Raw genomic sequence first — 12,665 nt, 5'->3', positions numbered from 1 at the left:
GCCGCAAATATAGGGAACTAACATAATCTTTATTTTTGTTGGTTTATCTTAAATTTATCTTAGCAAAGTTATGAAACGAACTCTTATACTAGTTAAATTCAATTAACTATATAATAGTATAATAGTAGATAGTATGTTGTAAAATTAGAATTATTGTGCATATTTAATGTAAGATTTTCTTAATTTAATTCTTGATTGAAAACTATGTTCATTAACATCAATAATAATAAAACATGATGCATAATGTTTAAATTATTGTTATGATTTGTTGAGTAACAAAAAATATTAATAATAGTATAATTGGATATGTAATTTGGGCTTGATAATCTTATAATCAAATCGGGCCCAACGAGGTTATTTGGGCTTTTACCAATATGAAAATAGTCCATGTGAGGCTGTGGGCGAAATATAATTTTTATAAAATCTATTGGATTCAACGGCCGACTAGCAACGCACTACTATTATTTTGGCGAATTTAATTAATTATAAAAATAATAACATATATATATTCCTGACAGATAAGCTATGATACGATTGTCCATTTTTTTGAGTTTATACGGTTTCTTTAACGTGTCTAATAATATAAATTAAATATCTCTGTCGCAATATACCACCACTCCAAGTAATGGAATCCCAATAAATAAACCCATTTTTGAAAATCTTATCGATATGATAAGACGCTGTAGAATCATTTTATCTATGATAAATACAATTTCAATTTAAAATGTTGGATTGTTTATTTCCGACGTGCTTTTGACTATACGGTATTGAAACAACATTCATCTTTTGAAATAGAGGTGATTGAACTTTTTGAACATTGAAAAGAGGTATGAAAGAGGCCAAAGTCAGACTGAAAAAGAGAGGTGAAGAAAATGATAATGGGTGCATTTAGTGTTACCAACAACAATCACCCACCAATTATGTAGGAGTATGCATTTATTTGGTTTCTGACATTATTGCTTCCCTTTTGAACCACTTCTTCTATCCACTGAGATTTTGTGTAAATGCACAAGTCAAAGTGTCAAATAAATGTCCACCACCACTTGCTCTCAAAGTTCAGACTCTTTTACATCAAACTTACCTTTCTGGTTTGATGAGAGAGAAGGGAGTTTTCTTCTCATGAAGAAGTATGAAAAGTTCAATTGCTTCTGGATAATCACTTGAATATTTAATTCCAATCCAGCCTTTCCAGCTTAACCATTTATAGTGGGAGTGCAGAAGATAAGGCTTTGGTGGCCATTGGTGCATGTGACTTTTTTCCACACCATGGAAAATATTGTCAAGAATTTGTGTCTCTTCTGTCTGCTACTGCTCTTCTTGCCTTCTCCTTCTTCTTCATATCCCCTCTGCACAAACTGGAGTATGTGTCTGTTTTTTTGGTGCCATTTCTTGTTTTTTTGTTAGACTAATGTGTATGTGCAGGGCAACCGAGCAGCAAAACGGGGCGTTTGTCGTTCTGTCCGTACGATGGGAAAGTCTGTTGCAGTAAAGCACAAGATGTTCAGCTGCAGAAGCAGTTTGAGGCCATGAACATTTCTGATTCTTCCTGTGCTTCAGCTGTCAAATCTATCATCTGCGCAGTGAGTATTTTACTCAAACTTTACTACTAATATATTGTCCTTTTTGTTGGAAGATAAAGAACATAAGCTTCCACTAGCAATGACAAATGTTAAGAGAGAATTTACCTATTAAAAAGTGTGTGATTAGATGAATGCATTTTTCTGATGATTATTACAAAAATCTTCATGTACCAGACTTGTGATCCATTCTCAGCAAAGCTGTTCAACGTCGATTCAGAGCCTCGATCAGTCCCAATATTGTGCAATTCCACGGCAGCATCAAGCCAGAGAAATGATAGCTTCTGCTCAAGTGTATGGCAATCATGCCAAGATGTGCTGATTTTGAATTCCCCATTCGCTCCCGCGCTGCAAAGCAAGGCTGTGGTTTCACAAAACGCGACTCAGTCCAAGTTAACCGACCTCTGGCAATCCAAGTCCGACTTCTGCAATGCGTTTGGGGGCGCCTCCGGTGAAAGCTCTCCTTGCTTCCAAGGGGAGCCTGTCTCACTTAACAAAACAGACACGCTGCCTCCGCCAAAAAGCATCTGCCTTGAGAAAATCGGCAATGGCTCGTACATCAACATGGTTCCTCATCCTGATGGATCCAACCGGGCTTTCTTCTCCAATCTGGCAGGAAAAATCTGGTTAGCCACCATACCAGAACAGGATTCAGGCGAGGTGATGGGAGTCGATGAATCGAGCCCATTTGTTGACTTGACGGACCAAGTATACCTGGATACAAGCTTTGGAATGATGGGAATGGCGTTTCATCCAAACTTTGCTACGAATGGGAGGTTCTTCGCGTCCTTCAACTGCGACAAGGAGAAGTCTCCGGGATGTAGTGGTAGGTGTGCCTGCAATTCAGACGTCGGGTGTGATCCGTCTCAGTTAGGCTCCTTGGAGTCAGGAGAAGTCTGCAAATATCATATCGTTGTTGCTGAGTATTCTGCCAATGGAACTGCCTCAAGCCCATCAGTGGTAAACACTATCACATTAGAAACAGATATTCAGTAAATAGATTGAACAAGAAAATGAATAATGCAACTGAGTTGAGTTAATAATATGATTGATATCTCTAGGCAGACAAGGCAAGACCAAGAGAGGTACAGAGGATTTTCACATTGGGGCTACCCTTTTCAGCAAATCATGGTGGCCAAATTCTCTTCGGCCCAGATGATGGCCACCTATACGTCATGTTGGGCGACGGAGGAAGTAAAGGAGATCCCTATAACTTTGCTCAGAACAAGAAATCGCTTCTTGGGAAGATTATGAGGGTTGATGTCGACAAGCTTCCAAGTAAGTAATCAAGATACATAATCCATAAAAGCCTGTGTCTTTTCATATGATCTCAAATTTCACAGAATTATGTGTTGAATTCTCAGGCGAAGATGAGATGGCCAAACTAGATCTGTGGGGAAACTATTCTATCCCAAAAGATAATCCTTATTTAGAAGACAGAGAAATGCAACCGGAGATCTGGGCTTATGGCCTCAGGAATCCATGGCGCTGTAGCTTTGATTCAGAGAGACCTTCCTACTTTATGTGTGCTGATGTTGGACAGGTTCAAAGATACTGCTATAAACATAACTTTATCGAACATCAATGCCGCTTAATAGTGTGAAATCTGCCACTGTTGAGTGATGCTTACCTTTTTGGTATCTCTGTAGGATCAATATGAAGAAGTTGATATCATTTCCAAGGGAGGAAATTATGGATGGCGTGTCTATGAAGGCCCCCAAGAATTCGAGCCTCAGAAGACTCCGGGGGGCAATACTTCTGCAGATTCCATTGATCCCATCTTCCCAGTGCTGGGATACAGTCACTCCAATATTAACAAACTTGGATCTGCAGCAATATCAGGTGGATTCTTTTACCGGTCCCAGACCGATCCATGCACCTACGGAAGGTGAAAACACAAGAAACCATCTCTGCTTTGCTTCTTTGAAAATATATGATGGCTTATATTGAGAAACTAATTTACATTTGCCTATTTGTGTGTGTTCAGTTACCTGTACGGGGACCTTTACGCGAGCCACATTTGGGCAGCGTCAGAAACTCCTCGTAACAGTGGGAACTTTACAACTAGTGACACTCCTTTCAGCTGCGCCACAGATTCTCCCATTAAGTGTGACGTCGTGCCCAACAGCAATCTTCCGGCTTTAGAGTATATATTTTCATTTGGACAAGATAACAAAAGAGATGTTTACATTTTAACACAGAGTGGAGTTTACAGAATAGTTCGTCCAAGCCGATGCAACTATGCCTGCTCCAAGGAAGTTGTGACTTCTAGAAATCCTCCTGCATCTGCTCCGTCTCATGGATATTTTCTTCTGCCACATTCAGCCATGAAGCTTCTTCTTCTTTTGGCGTTTTTGCTTTTCCTGTGATATGTTAGATTCCTTGTACTCAACCTGAGAATGGAATATAGTAGACTTATGACGTCTCTCCATCAATATCCAATATGTTGTGTTTGTTTACAATCTTTCTGAATTTTATTTACCCATCACTGCTTGTGATCAGTTGTGAGAAACGCACACATCTCCTGGAATTGAGAGAGTTAAATACAATGGAAACAACACGTCTGAAAACTTATGGGATAAATGTAGATAGAATTGCTGGATATACTGCTGAATTGAGTTTTTGCATCGTAGGATATATATATATATATATATATATATATAGAGTCTCATTATTCACAAATCCACTCTTAAAGACCGAACCACCGAACCATACCAAATTAGGGTTTTTTGATCTAGTTTTTTATGGATGAGAGGCACAAATTTATAATTTATTTTCACCTTCATCACGAGCCTATTTTAATTCATCCGAAGGTAAATAAGTCATACAAACATGTTACAAAGATTTAAATTCATTCCAGTAGGTTTTTACTTCATTCCAGTAGGTTTTTACTTCATTCCAGTAGGATTATTACTTCATTCCAGTACGTAAATGCGGTTTCGCCGTCGCGTGTCGTTCTTTCTCTCTACAATATCTATCACCACCGCCACAACGCTGATATGATGTAATAAACACATGGAATGATGCAATAAATTATTGGAATGAAGTATGTGAAGTCCTACTGGAATGAAGTAAAAACCTTATCCAATGAAGTAATAACGTTTCTGAATGAAGTAATAAACACACTTGAATAAATTGCATTTTTTAATGTAAATAAAGTAAAAACTCAGGTCAATGAATTCAAATGAAACATATGTTGAATCATTTCAAAACCTACTGGAAGAAAGTAAAAACATGTTATAGTTTCAAGGTATTACGTACGGAATGAAGTAATAAATCTATACAATGAAGTAAAATGGGCTTGTAATGAAGACCGAAAAATTTACACAGCAGCACATCTCATCAAAAAAACTAGATCTAATGGCCCAGATTTGGTCTCTAGTTCGGTCTTTAAAATTGGTTCGACATTGATCACAACCCTATATATATATATATATATATATTATAGGTTAATTGCATGTAAAAATACATTACTATAAAAAAATTCTTACTTTTAAGTTTAGCCAAATAAAAAATCATATGGGGTACTAATTTAGAAAATATATCTCGGGAAAGCACGAGGAATAAATGTGTATGCTTTGCCTGATGATGAAAGTTCCAAAGCACGGTCTTGGAGCATCACACAGTATAAAGAGTGGATCATTCGTAGCTTCAAGTGTATGCCGTGCACTTGATACACTATTGGACCTTTGAGGTGAAAACAGACAAGGAAGCAAATGCGCTGCTCCATCTTATCTTGAGGTCTGAAATCCATCTATGCGTTTGATGATGCTTGAATTTTACAGTAGTGGACTATGTTCTCCACCAAAAAATAACTAATGAATAAAAAAACATCCTTCAAAAAATACCAGGAATTTTTGCCAGTCCTGATTAGCATCTTCAACAGAAACTAACCTTTGCAATTTGCATACAATCACATGAATACATAGATAATACTGTACAAAATAAGGATAAGAGAGACGGAGAATGAAAAAAAAACATACAAGTGTCAGCATCAACAAGAGGCCAACCTTTGGTATTACATGATCAACACAAGATATTTGGCAAAACAGACCAATATATGCCAAGCAGTAGCTGACTATCAGTAATGATGGCTCTGTCTTGATAGCATTTATCCCAAAGCCATGCCAAGAGTATATTGGCGTGATAGCATGAGTTTAGTAAGCAAGGCATCGACAGGAATTGAAGTAAAATAGCCCATGCACACAACTAAAGGGCTTATAAAACAGCAAAGCCTCTCCATCACTTGGATGAGATCCCATCTCAATCTCTTCATGATGGCCGATTCTGATTTTCATCATCATCATCATCATCATCATCATCATCATCATCTCAATTCATGCATAAATCAAGTCCTATTCATCGTCCTTCATGAACCGAGTTGAAGTATTCAAGATAGAATCCATCCACTATCTTCCCTCTCATTCCAAAAAAATCCTTCCTATTGGCTCTTTGTGGGACTAGTTAATCAAATCAATGTTTCTAAGTTCTAACATTCACATTATTCCTTCTTCTGGAGTTGGACTGAACATCCAAAAATATTGGCTTTCAAAAATTTGACCTCTGTATCCACAAAGCATCATAAAGTCAGACCACCGGTGGCTATTTGCAAGGTTTAGTACACATACTTTTTTCAGGCAAAACTCACCCTGCCTCCTCTCCATCACGGGAATCCAAAGATCCAACAAGTTCCTGTACAGCAGGTTACCAAATGTGTTATAAAAGTAGTCGACGGTGTGAGTTCTAGTTAAAGATTTAAGCAACAAGCATACCTTGGCCCGGTTACTGTTATAGACTTTAATCTATATGCAACCACATCACAGTTTTTCCACTCCAGCCACCCTAGAGAACAACGGAATAATATATAAAAGGTCTATCAGTTACAACATTTGTTTTTTGAACTGGGCCGTAGCATTTCTTTATTCTTGCTTCTATTCAAATCTAGCTTTATTGCCATGAAATATTTATAGCTGACCCTAAATCATATTTTACTGCATATAGACATATAATGACCATACTTTGATGCAAGTTAAAACAGGCAATATTTGTAATTAGTAAATACAATAATTTAGTACAAAGGTCGACCAAACACAATAGTACAGCAGGTCGGCCAAACAAAACAATTAATGACACACCTTTTAACTTCTTCATCACGGAACATCAAAGTCAAATCGATGTTCCTATTGTCATCATTCATATCCGCAAAGGTGCAGTATGTATTCTTCATCTGCTGCTAATCCCTTCTTTCTCATCTCATCAAAAAGTTCTCTAGCCTCCCTATACTTCTTCCTCTTAATAAATCCCTTAATTAGCGAATTATAGGTCTCAAGAGTGAGATTGTATCCCTTTTCAACCACTTCCTTACGTAAAAACCATGCTTCTCTCATATTCCTTGCTTTGCAATGTCCTCGTATAAGTATATTATAGGTATTTCCATCTGGTACCACTCCTTGATCACACATATCACGGTAAGTTTGAGTAGCTGCACGCATATCATTCCTGATACACTGTTGTTTAATAAGCGAATTATAAGTGCTGGCGTTAGGCATTATACTGTTCTCCAGTAACCAGCTTAGCAGCTTCTGACAATCTTCCAGCATCCCTGACATACAAAATCCATTCATAAGGACATTGAATGTAACAATTGTTGGTTTAACCCCTCTCTGTAACATCTCACTTAGCAGCTGGTGTGCCAGAATCATTTGACCAGATTTGCAATAAGCATCCATTAGAGTAGTATAGGTAAAAACATCAGGCTGTATCCCAGCCACTTCCATATCTTTCATTAACTTCACTGCCTGTGCTATATTCCCAGATTTGCAAAGACCATTGACAAGCGCATTCCATGTGTAGATATTGAGAATAAGTCCTTTTTCACGCACCTCATGAAGAAGTACATTTGCTGTTTCAAGATCCCCTTGTTTACACAGCCCATCAACCATTGCAGTGTATGTGACGACATTAGGATTCAACTCCATTTTGATCATCTCATTGTGCAGCGAAAATGCTTTTCTAATTTCACCTGCCTTGCAATAACCATCAACGAGTGTTGTATAAATTAATTCATCTGGTTTCAACCCATTCTTTAGCAATTCATGAAAAAACTGATCTGCATCTGCGACTTTTCCATTCTGACAAAAGGCACAAATTAGAGCAGTATATGCAATAACATCAGGAATTATATCCTGACTCTGCATTTCATTAAACATTCTTAACGCAGATGAAGCATTCCCATGTTTGCTAAAACCATCAATAAGTGTTGTATATACAACATTATCAGGAAAAACCCCCTGTGAAGTCATTTCCCTCAAAATTTTCTCAGCATCGACCATTTTACCAGTCTTGCATAGAAGAGTGATTATACAGTTATATGTAAATGCATTTGGCTTCAGACCTTTTTGCAGCATAGCTTCAGTAACTCTTAGCATGGCCTGAAGTTCTCCTTCATTACAATACCCATTGATAACTGTACTGTAACTTACTGCATCAGGAAAGCAACCTCTTAACTCCATTTGTAAAAGCAAGTTATGAGCTTCTTTGGTTTTCCTTGATTGACAAAGTGAGTGAATAACTATATTATATGAGAGAGTATTCCAGTTAATACCCACTTCAGAGAATTCTTGGAATACTTTTAACGACATAAGAGGACCACCAATGTCTTTTGAAACTCTGGAAAGAAACAGGTTACAGGAATCAAGACTAAGAACCACACCATAGTTCAACATCTTATCAAAGAGCTTTCGCGCATCTTCAAGGTGTCCAATTTCGGTAAGAACCTGGAAAAAGATGTCAAAGACATAGGGAGTAGAACCCCAATCTTTGTAGGTGTATATCAATTTTTCAAGAAAGTGGGAGACCAACAAGGTATTGCCATCAGTACTAGAACTTGTCCAGAATTCATGAAAAAGGTTATGAGCCGTGTTTATATCATTAGCTGCAACAGCAAGATGAATGATGATGCAACGAGCCTCAAGTGATGGGGATCTTCTCATATATGACCAGTTGAATAATTTCATAACTAGTCTATAATCATTCTTTATTTCCATGAGAACCCAAACCAGATGGTCAGGCCTGAATTTGGTCTCAAAGGACCTCATAATTTGTCGAAGAGGCTCATAGCAGCGTTGCTTGAGGATACTTGAGATGTGGTGGACAAATTCGGAATCTTTTATAGAAGGTGTCTTTGGTGAATAATTGGGAAAAGATCGCTGACCAGATGAGCCAGACGGAGAAAAACTTGAAAAGCATGTGAATGTGAGATGACCTCTGCCTGGACTTTGTTTTAGACAACATGAAAGTATGATAGGGCTCCTCTTCATGCTGTCGGAAGAGGTCCGTCAACACAAATTTCAAATAATACATGTCTGGTCCAAGTGGATGCCCTCCAAACTTTCTAACCAATGTATCATCTAATACATACAAAAATGAAACAAAGTTAACTATCAATAAATCCACAATTAATTTTAAAAACTACTATACATATGACATGAGTGCAAACTAAGTACCAAGCTTTGACAAAAAACATATGCCTTCTAGAAAAATCACATATTGATGTCTCATCGTCTGACCAACTAATGATTTTGCTCCACTTTTGCAAATTTCACTTTTTAGAATTAAAGCATATACCAAACTGATTACTAAGCATCTGGCCTAAGAGATTAATTTCATAAATAACTCTAACACGCTAACAGCAACAGCATTGCTAGAAGTTGACGTTACTCTGCGCATGCTCATTTGAAATTATATTGCGATTAAAGCACGCCCCATCCATGATTAACCAAATGTTTAACGAGATTTATGCCCATGACCACACATGAAACTAAGGCAATTCACCAAACACATAATAAGCACACGGTAGAATTCCTAATGTATGCATGTCAGACAACTGAAATTCATTGAAACGAATACATTGTGCATGAAAGTCACGATACATAAAACTCAAGGAAATTCATCAAACATATAGCCAGCATAAAATAATAATGCACTTCATATTAACTACAGAAGCTTGAGCAACCAAAAATTTAATCACCACAGAAGATAAATGAGTACTAACTGAAAATCTTCAATCTCGCATAGCAGATGATGGATTTTGGCAATGCGAAGTCTCCTCGATTTCCTGAGAAGAAAAAAATGAAAAGTGGAAGTTTCAATAGGGAAAGTTGGAAGTATAAGATAAGCCCCCTTCGCTAGCTTAATTCAAGAACAACTTTCTCCTACTTTAATCTTTCAATTCAATGTGGTTCTTACCAATTTTTTGCAAGAAATAAGGTTGGGTGTGAATGGTAGTGAAGCTTCAAGCTATTAAATATTTCTTCAATAGAGGATGGAAAAGGAGGGATGAATAGGGGAAGAGACGGAGACGGGCTGTGGTCGGATGGCGTTTGAAACTTCCGACGATAGGCCTGAACGGCGCAACGGGCGGCAATGGAGTTCACGCGAGAGGGAGAACTTCCTCTTCTTTTTTCATTTCATATTACATATAGTAATTAATAAAATTTCTACTTATATTAGTGGTACATAGTAATAATTAAATTAAAATATAATGACAATGGACATTTTAAAACTCCATTTTAATAAAGATAGGTTGTTTGCAATGATTTATTATTAAGATTTATTTTTGGAAAATGTAATTATTATATTAATACTTTCTTTATCTCAGTCTAAATGATGATGTGTTTTTATTTTGAGACATGAATTTAGATAGTGATGTTTAGTTAATTAACTATAAATAATAAAATAAAATAAATTAAGAAAAAAGAGTAAAATAGAAGAAGATAGAGTAAAAACTAAAGGAGCTTAATATTGCCAAGCCTTAGGTGGAATATCAAAAAAAAATAGTCTCACTTACGGTGGAACATAGGAAATACGTACTCCCTCCGTCCCGGACTACTTGCACTTATTTCCTTTTTGGGCGTCCCAAGTTATTTGCACTCTTTCCATTTTTAGTAAAAATTATCACATACGGCCGCAATTGTTGACTTTGTTATACACTCATTCCTTAATCTCCGTGCCGAAAAGGAAATGTGCGTGTAGTCCGAGACGGAGGGAGTATTATAAAACTGATAAAGGATCAATAAGTTCCTATCCAACCATTCAATCACATCCTTTAAATTTAAAATACTTTCTCATAAGTTATTTGAACAAAAACATATAGGATACATAAAATGTGTGATACCATTTACGCATCCATACTCAAGAAGTTGGAAGCACAAAATATATTAATTGGTGACATAAACTAATCAGTTGGTAGCACAAAATATATTAGTTGTTTCAACTAATATGTTTTGTACTACCAACTACTCCCTCCGTTCTATAGAAATAAGTCATATTTCTTTTTTCGTTCGTCTCATAAAAATGATCCATATTTATTTATGCAATCTTTTTCTTCTTCACTTTTACTTTATCATTTATAGGCCCCACCATCCATTGTACAATTTTCAACTATTTTTCTTCTTCGCTCTTACTTTACCAATTACGCATTAAAACTCGTGTCAATCCTAAATGATATATTTTTATGGGACATGGTAGTAATATATTTTGTACGGAGTAATAGTTCTCAGTTTAAGATAGTTCTGAAATGATTCAAGTATACTTAGTAAATATCTTAGAATTTGATTATATTTGAATTTAAATTTGAAGTCGTAGTATAAATTTTAGCCTGTAAAACATCTATAAAGCCAAAAATTGGCCTAGTCTTTGTGCTCATTTTTCCATCACCATCTTACTCTACAGTCTCTCCAGTGAAGCCATGAACTCATTCATCACTCACCTTTCTTCAATCCTGATCACTATTCTTCCCTACATAGTCTCATCCCAAACCTGCCAAAACACTTGTGGTCAGGTCCCCATCAAGTACCCATTCGGCACAGGCGCCGGCTGTGGCAACCCTCGCTACACGCCGTACGTCACATGCAGCGGCGAGCAGCTAACGTTCACCACTCACACCGGTTGCTACACCATCACCAAGTCATGTACATTTCCGACCCCACCATGTCAACTTGTTCCTGCACTCAGCCCAGCAAAGGCTTCGGCCTCGACTGGGACGCCCCGTTCAGCTTCCATGACAGCACAGTCTTCGCGCTGCTCGGCTGCTCCACGACCTCCTCACCGATTACCACCCTCCCGATGTGTGATTCTGAGGGTGGCTCTGTCTGCAGCCTGCTCTACTCCTGTGAGGCCATCGGCAGGCTGAGCCTACCAATCACAACATGCTGTGTCTACACGCCCGTGGACCTCGGGCCTTCCTTTGAGATGGACCTGCAGAAGCTGCAATGCACGTCTTACTCAGCGCTGTATGGATTCAATGGTCAGGAATCCAACCCCGCGGGGTGGAAATATGGGATTGCGATCAAGTATAAGTTCAACTACAACAATGATTACCCGACACTGTGCGCTACCTGTGAGAAGAGTGGCGGAGTCTTTGGATACAAGAGCAGCCCTGACAAGGCATTCACTTGCAACTGCCCCGATGGCTTGATCAGGACGACGGATTGTTTCTATGGAGGAACGTGGAGCCATGGTTCGAGATCTATTCCTTGGAAAGCTGGTAAGAACTAGTTTGTTTTACCTTGAGATTTAGCTTGTTCCTTGCAAACTGACATGATATTTTCAACTTGTAGAAGCTCTGTCACTAATCGGCTTTACATGGTTCGTCATGCTGGTCTTCGTCTAGACTAGCCGTTGTCTTGAATAACTTGACACGTCTCTGCAAAGGTCATTCTCTTAACAGTTTGATGTAAATTGTGTTCCTAATGTACGAAAGATGATGAATTCCTTTACCATGTATTTCTGTTAGCTGCAAATATTGTAGTACCATTCAGTCATCAGTTACTATTAGCAATAATCTCATACAGTAAACCCCATTAATCAAACAAAACTGATTCCCAAAAAGCAGTCAGTCATCTTCACATAAAACCTCACAAAGGTTTGAACAATCGATCAGTTAACAAAGCACGAAACATTACAGTCGAATTCGACTTGTTCACCCGAAACTGTGGGTCAAGACAGTAGCAAAATATGTAGCACAACTAGCAAAAAGTTGATTTTCAAGCCCCAAGAAACCAACATCAATAAAAAAAATAAGATGCA

General features: G+C 37.7%; 1 protein-coding gene and 2 pseudogenes across 1 annotated transcript; 2 read left to right on the top strand and 1 right to left on the bottom strand.

Annotated features, from left to right (window-relative positions):
• Positions 1-975: 975 nt before the first annotated feature.
• LOC121794779 (HIPL1 protein-like) lies at positions 976-4,039 on the top strand. The gene is made up of 7 exons (XM_042193118.1): positions 976-1,360; positions 1,423-1,580; positions 1,755-2,537; positions 2,639-2,855; positions 2,942-3,120; positions 3,227-3,465; positions 3,565-4,039. Exons 1-7 carry the CDS (start codon positions 1,267-1,269, stop codon positions 3,944-3,946), a joined length of 2,052 nt encoding a protein of 683 aa, XP_042049052.1. The 5' UTR covers positions 976-1,266; the 3' UTR covers positions 3,947-4,039.
• A 1,383-nt stretch (positions 4,040-5,422) lies between these two features.
• Positions 5,423-10,030, bottom strand: LOC121794778 (annotated as a pseudogene).
• A 1,078-nt stretch (positions 10,031-11,108) lies between these two features.
• On the top strand, positions 11,109-12,425 carry LOC121793784 (annotated as a pseudogene).
• Positions 12,426-12,665: the final 240 nt, after the last annotated feature.

The sequence above is a fragment of the Salvia splendens genome, chromosome 3 (assembly GCF_004379255.2).
Source record: "Salvia splendens isolate huo1 chromosome 3, SspV2, whole genome shotgun sequence".
NCBI classification, from domain to species: Eukaryota; Viridiplantae; Streptophyta; class Magnoliopsida; order Lamiales; family Lamiaceae; genus Salvia; species Salvia splendens.
Note: the sequence above shows the minus strand (reverse complement) of the source record. Positions and strands in the feature narration are given on the sequence as shown.

What these genes read in the sequence shown, in the direction of transcription:
- LOC121794779 (XM_042193118.1), top strand. Translation starts at nt 1,267, where the DNA reads ATGGAAAATATTGTCAAGAATTTGTGTCTCTTCTGTCTGCTACTGCTC. An exon ending in TGTGTGCTGATGTTGGACAG is followed by an intron (nt 3,121 to 3,226) that starts GTTCAAAGATAC and finishes GTATCTCTGTAG; the next exon opens with GATCAATATGAAGAAGTTGA. An exon ending in GATCCATGCACCTACGGAAG is followed by an intron (nt 3,466 to 3,564) that starts GTGAAAACACAA and finishes GTGTGTGTTCAG; the next exon opens with TTACCTGTACGGGGACCTTT.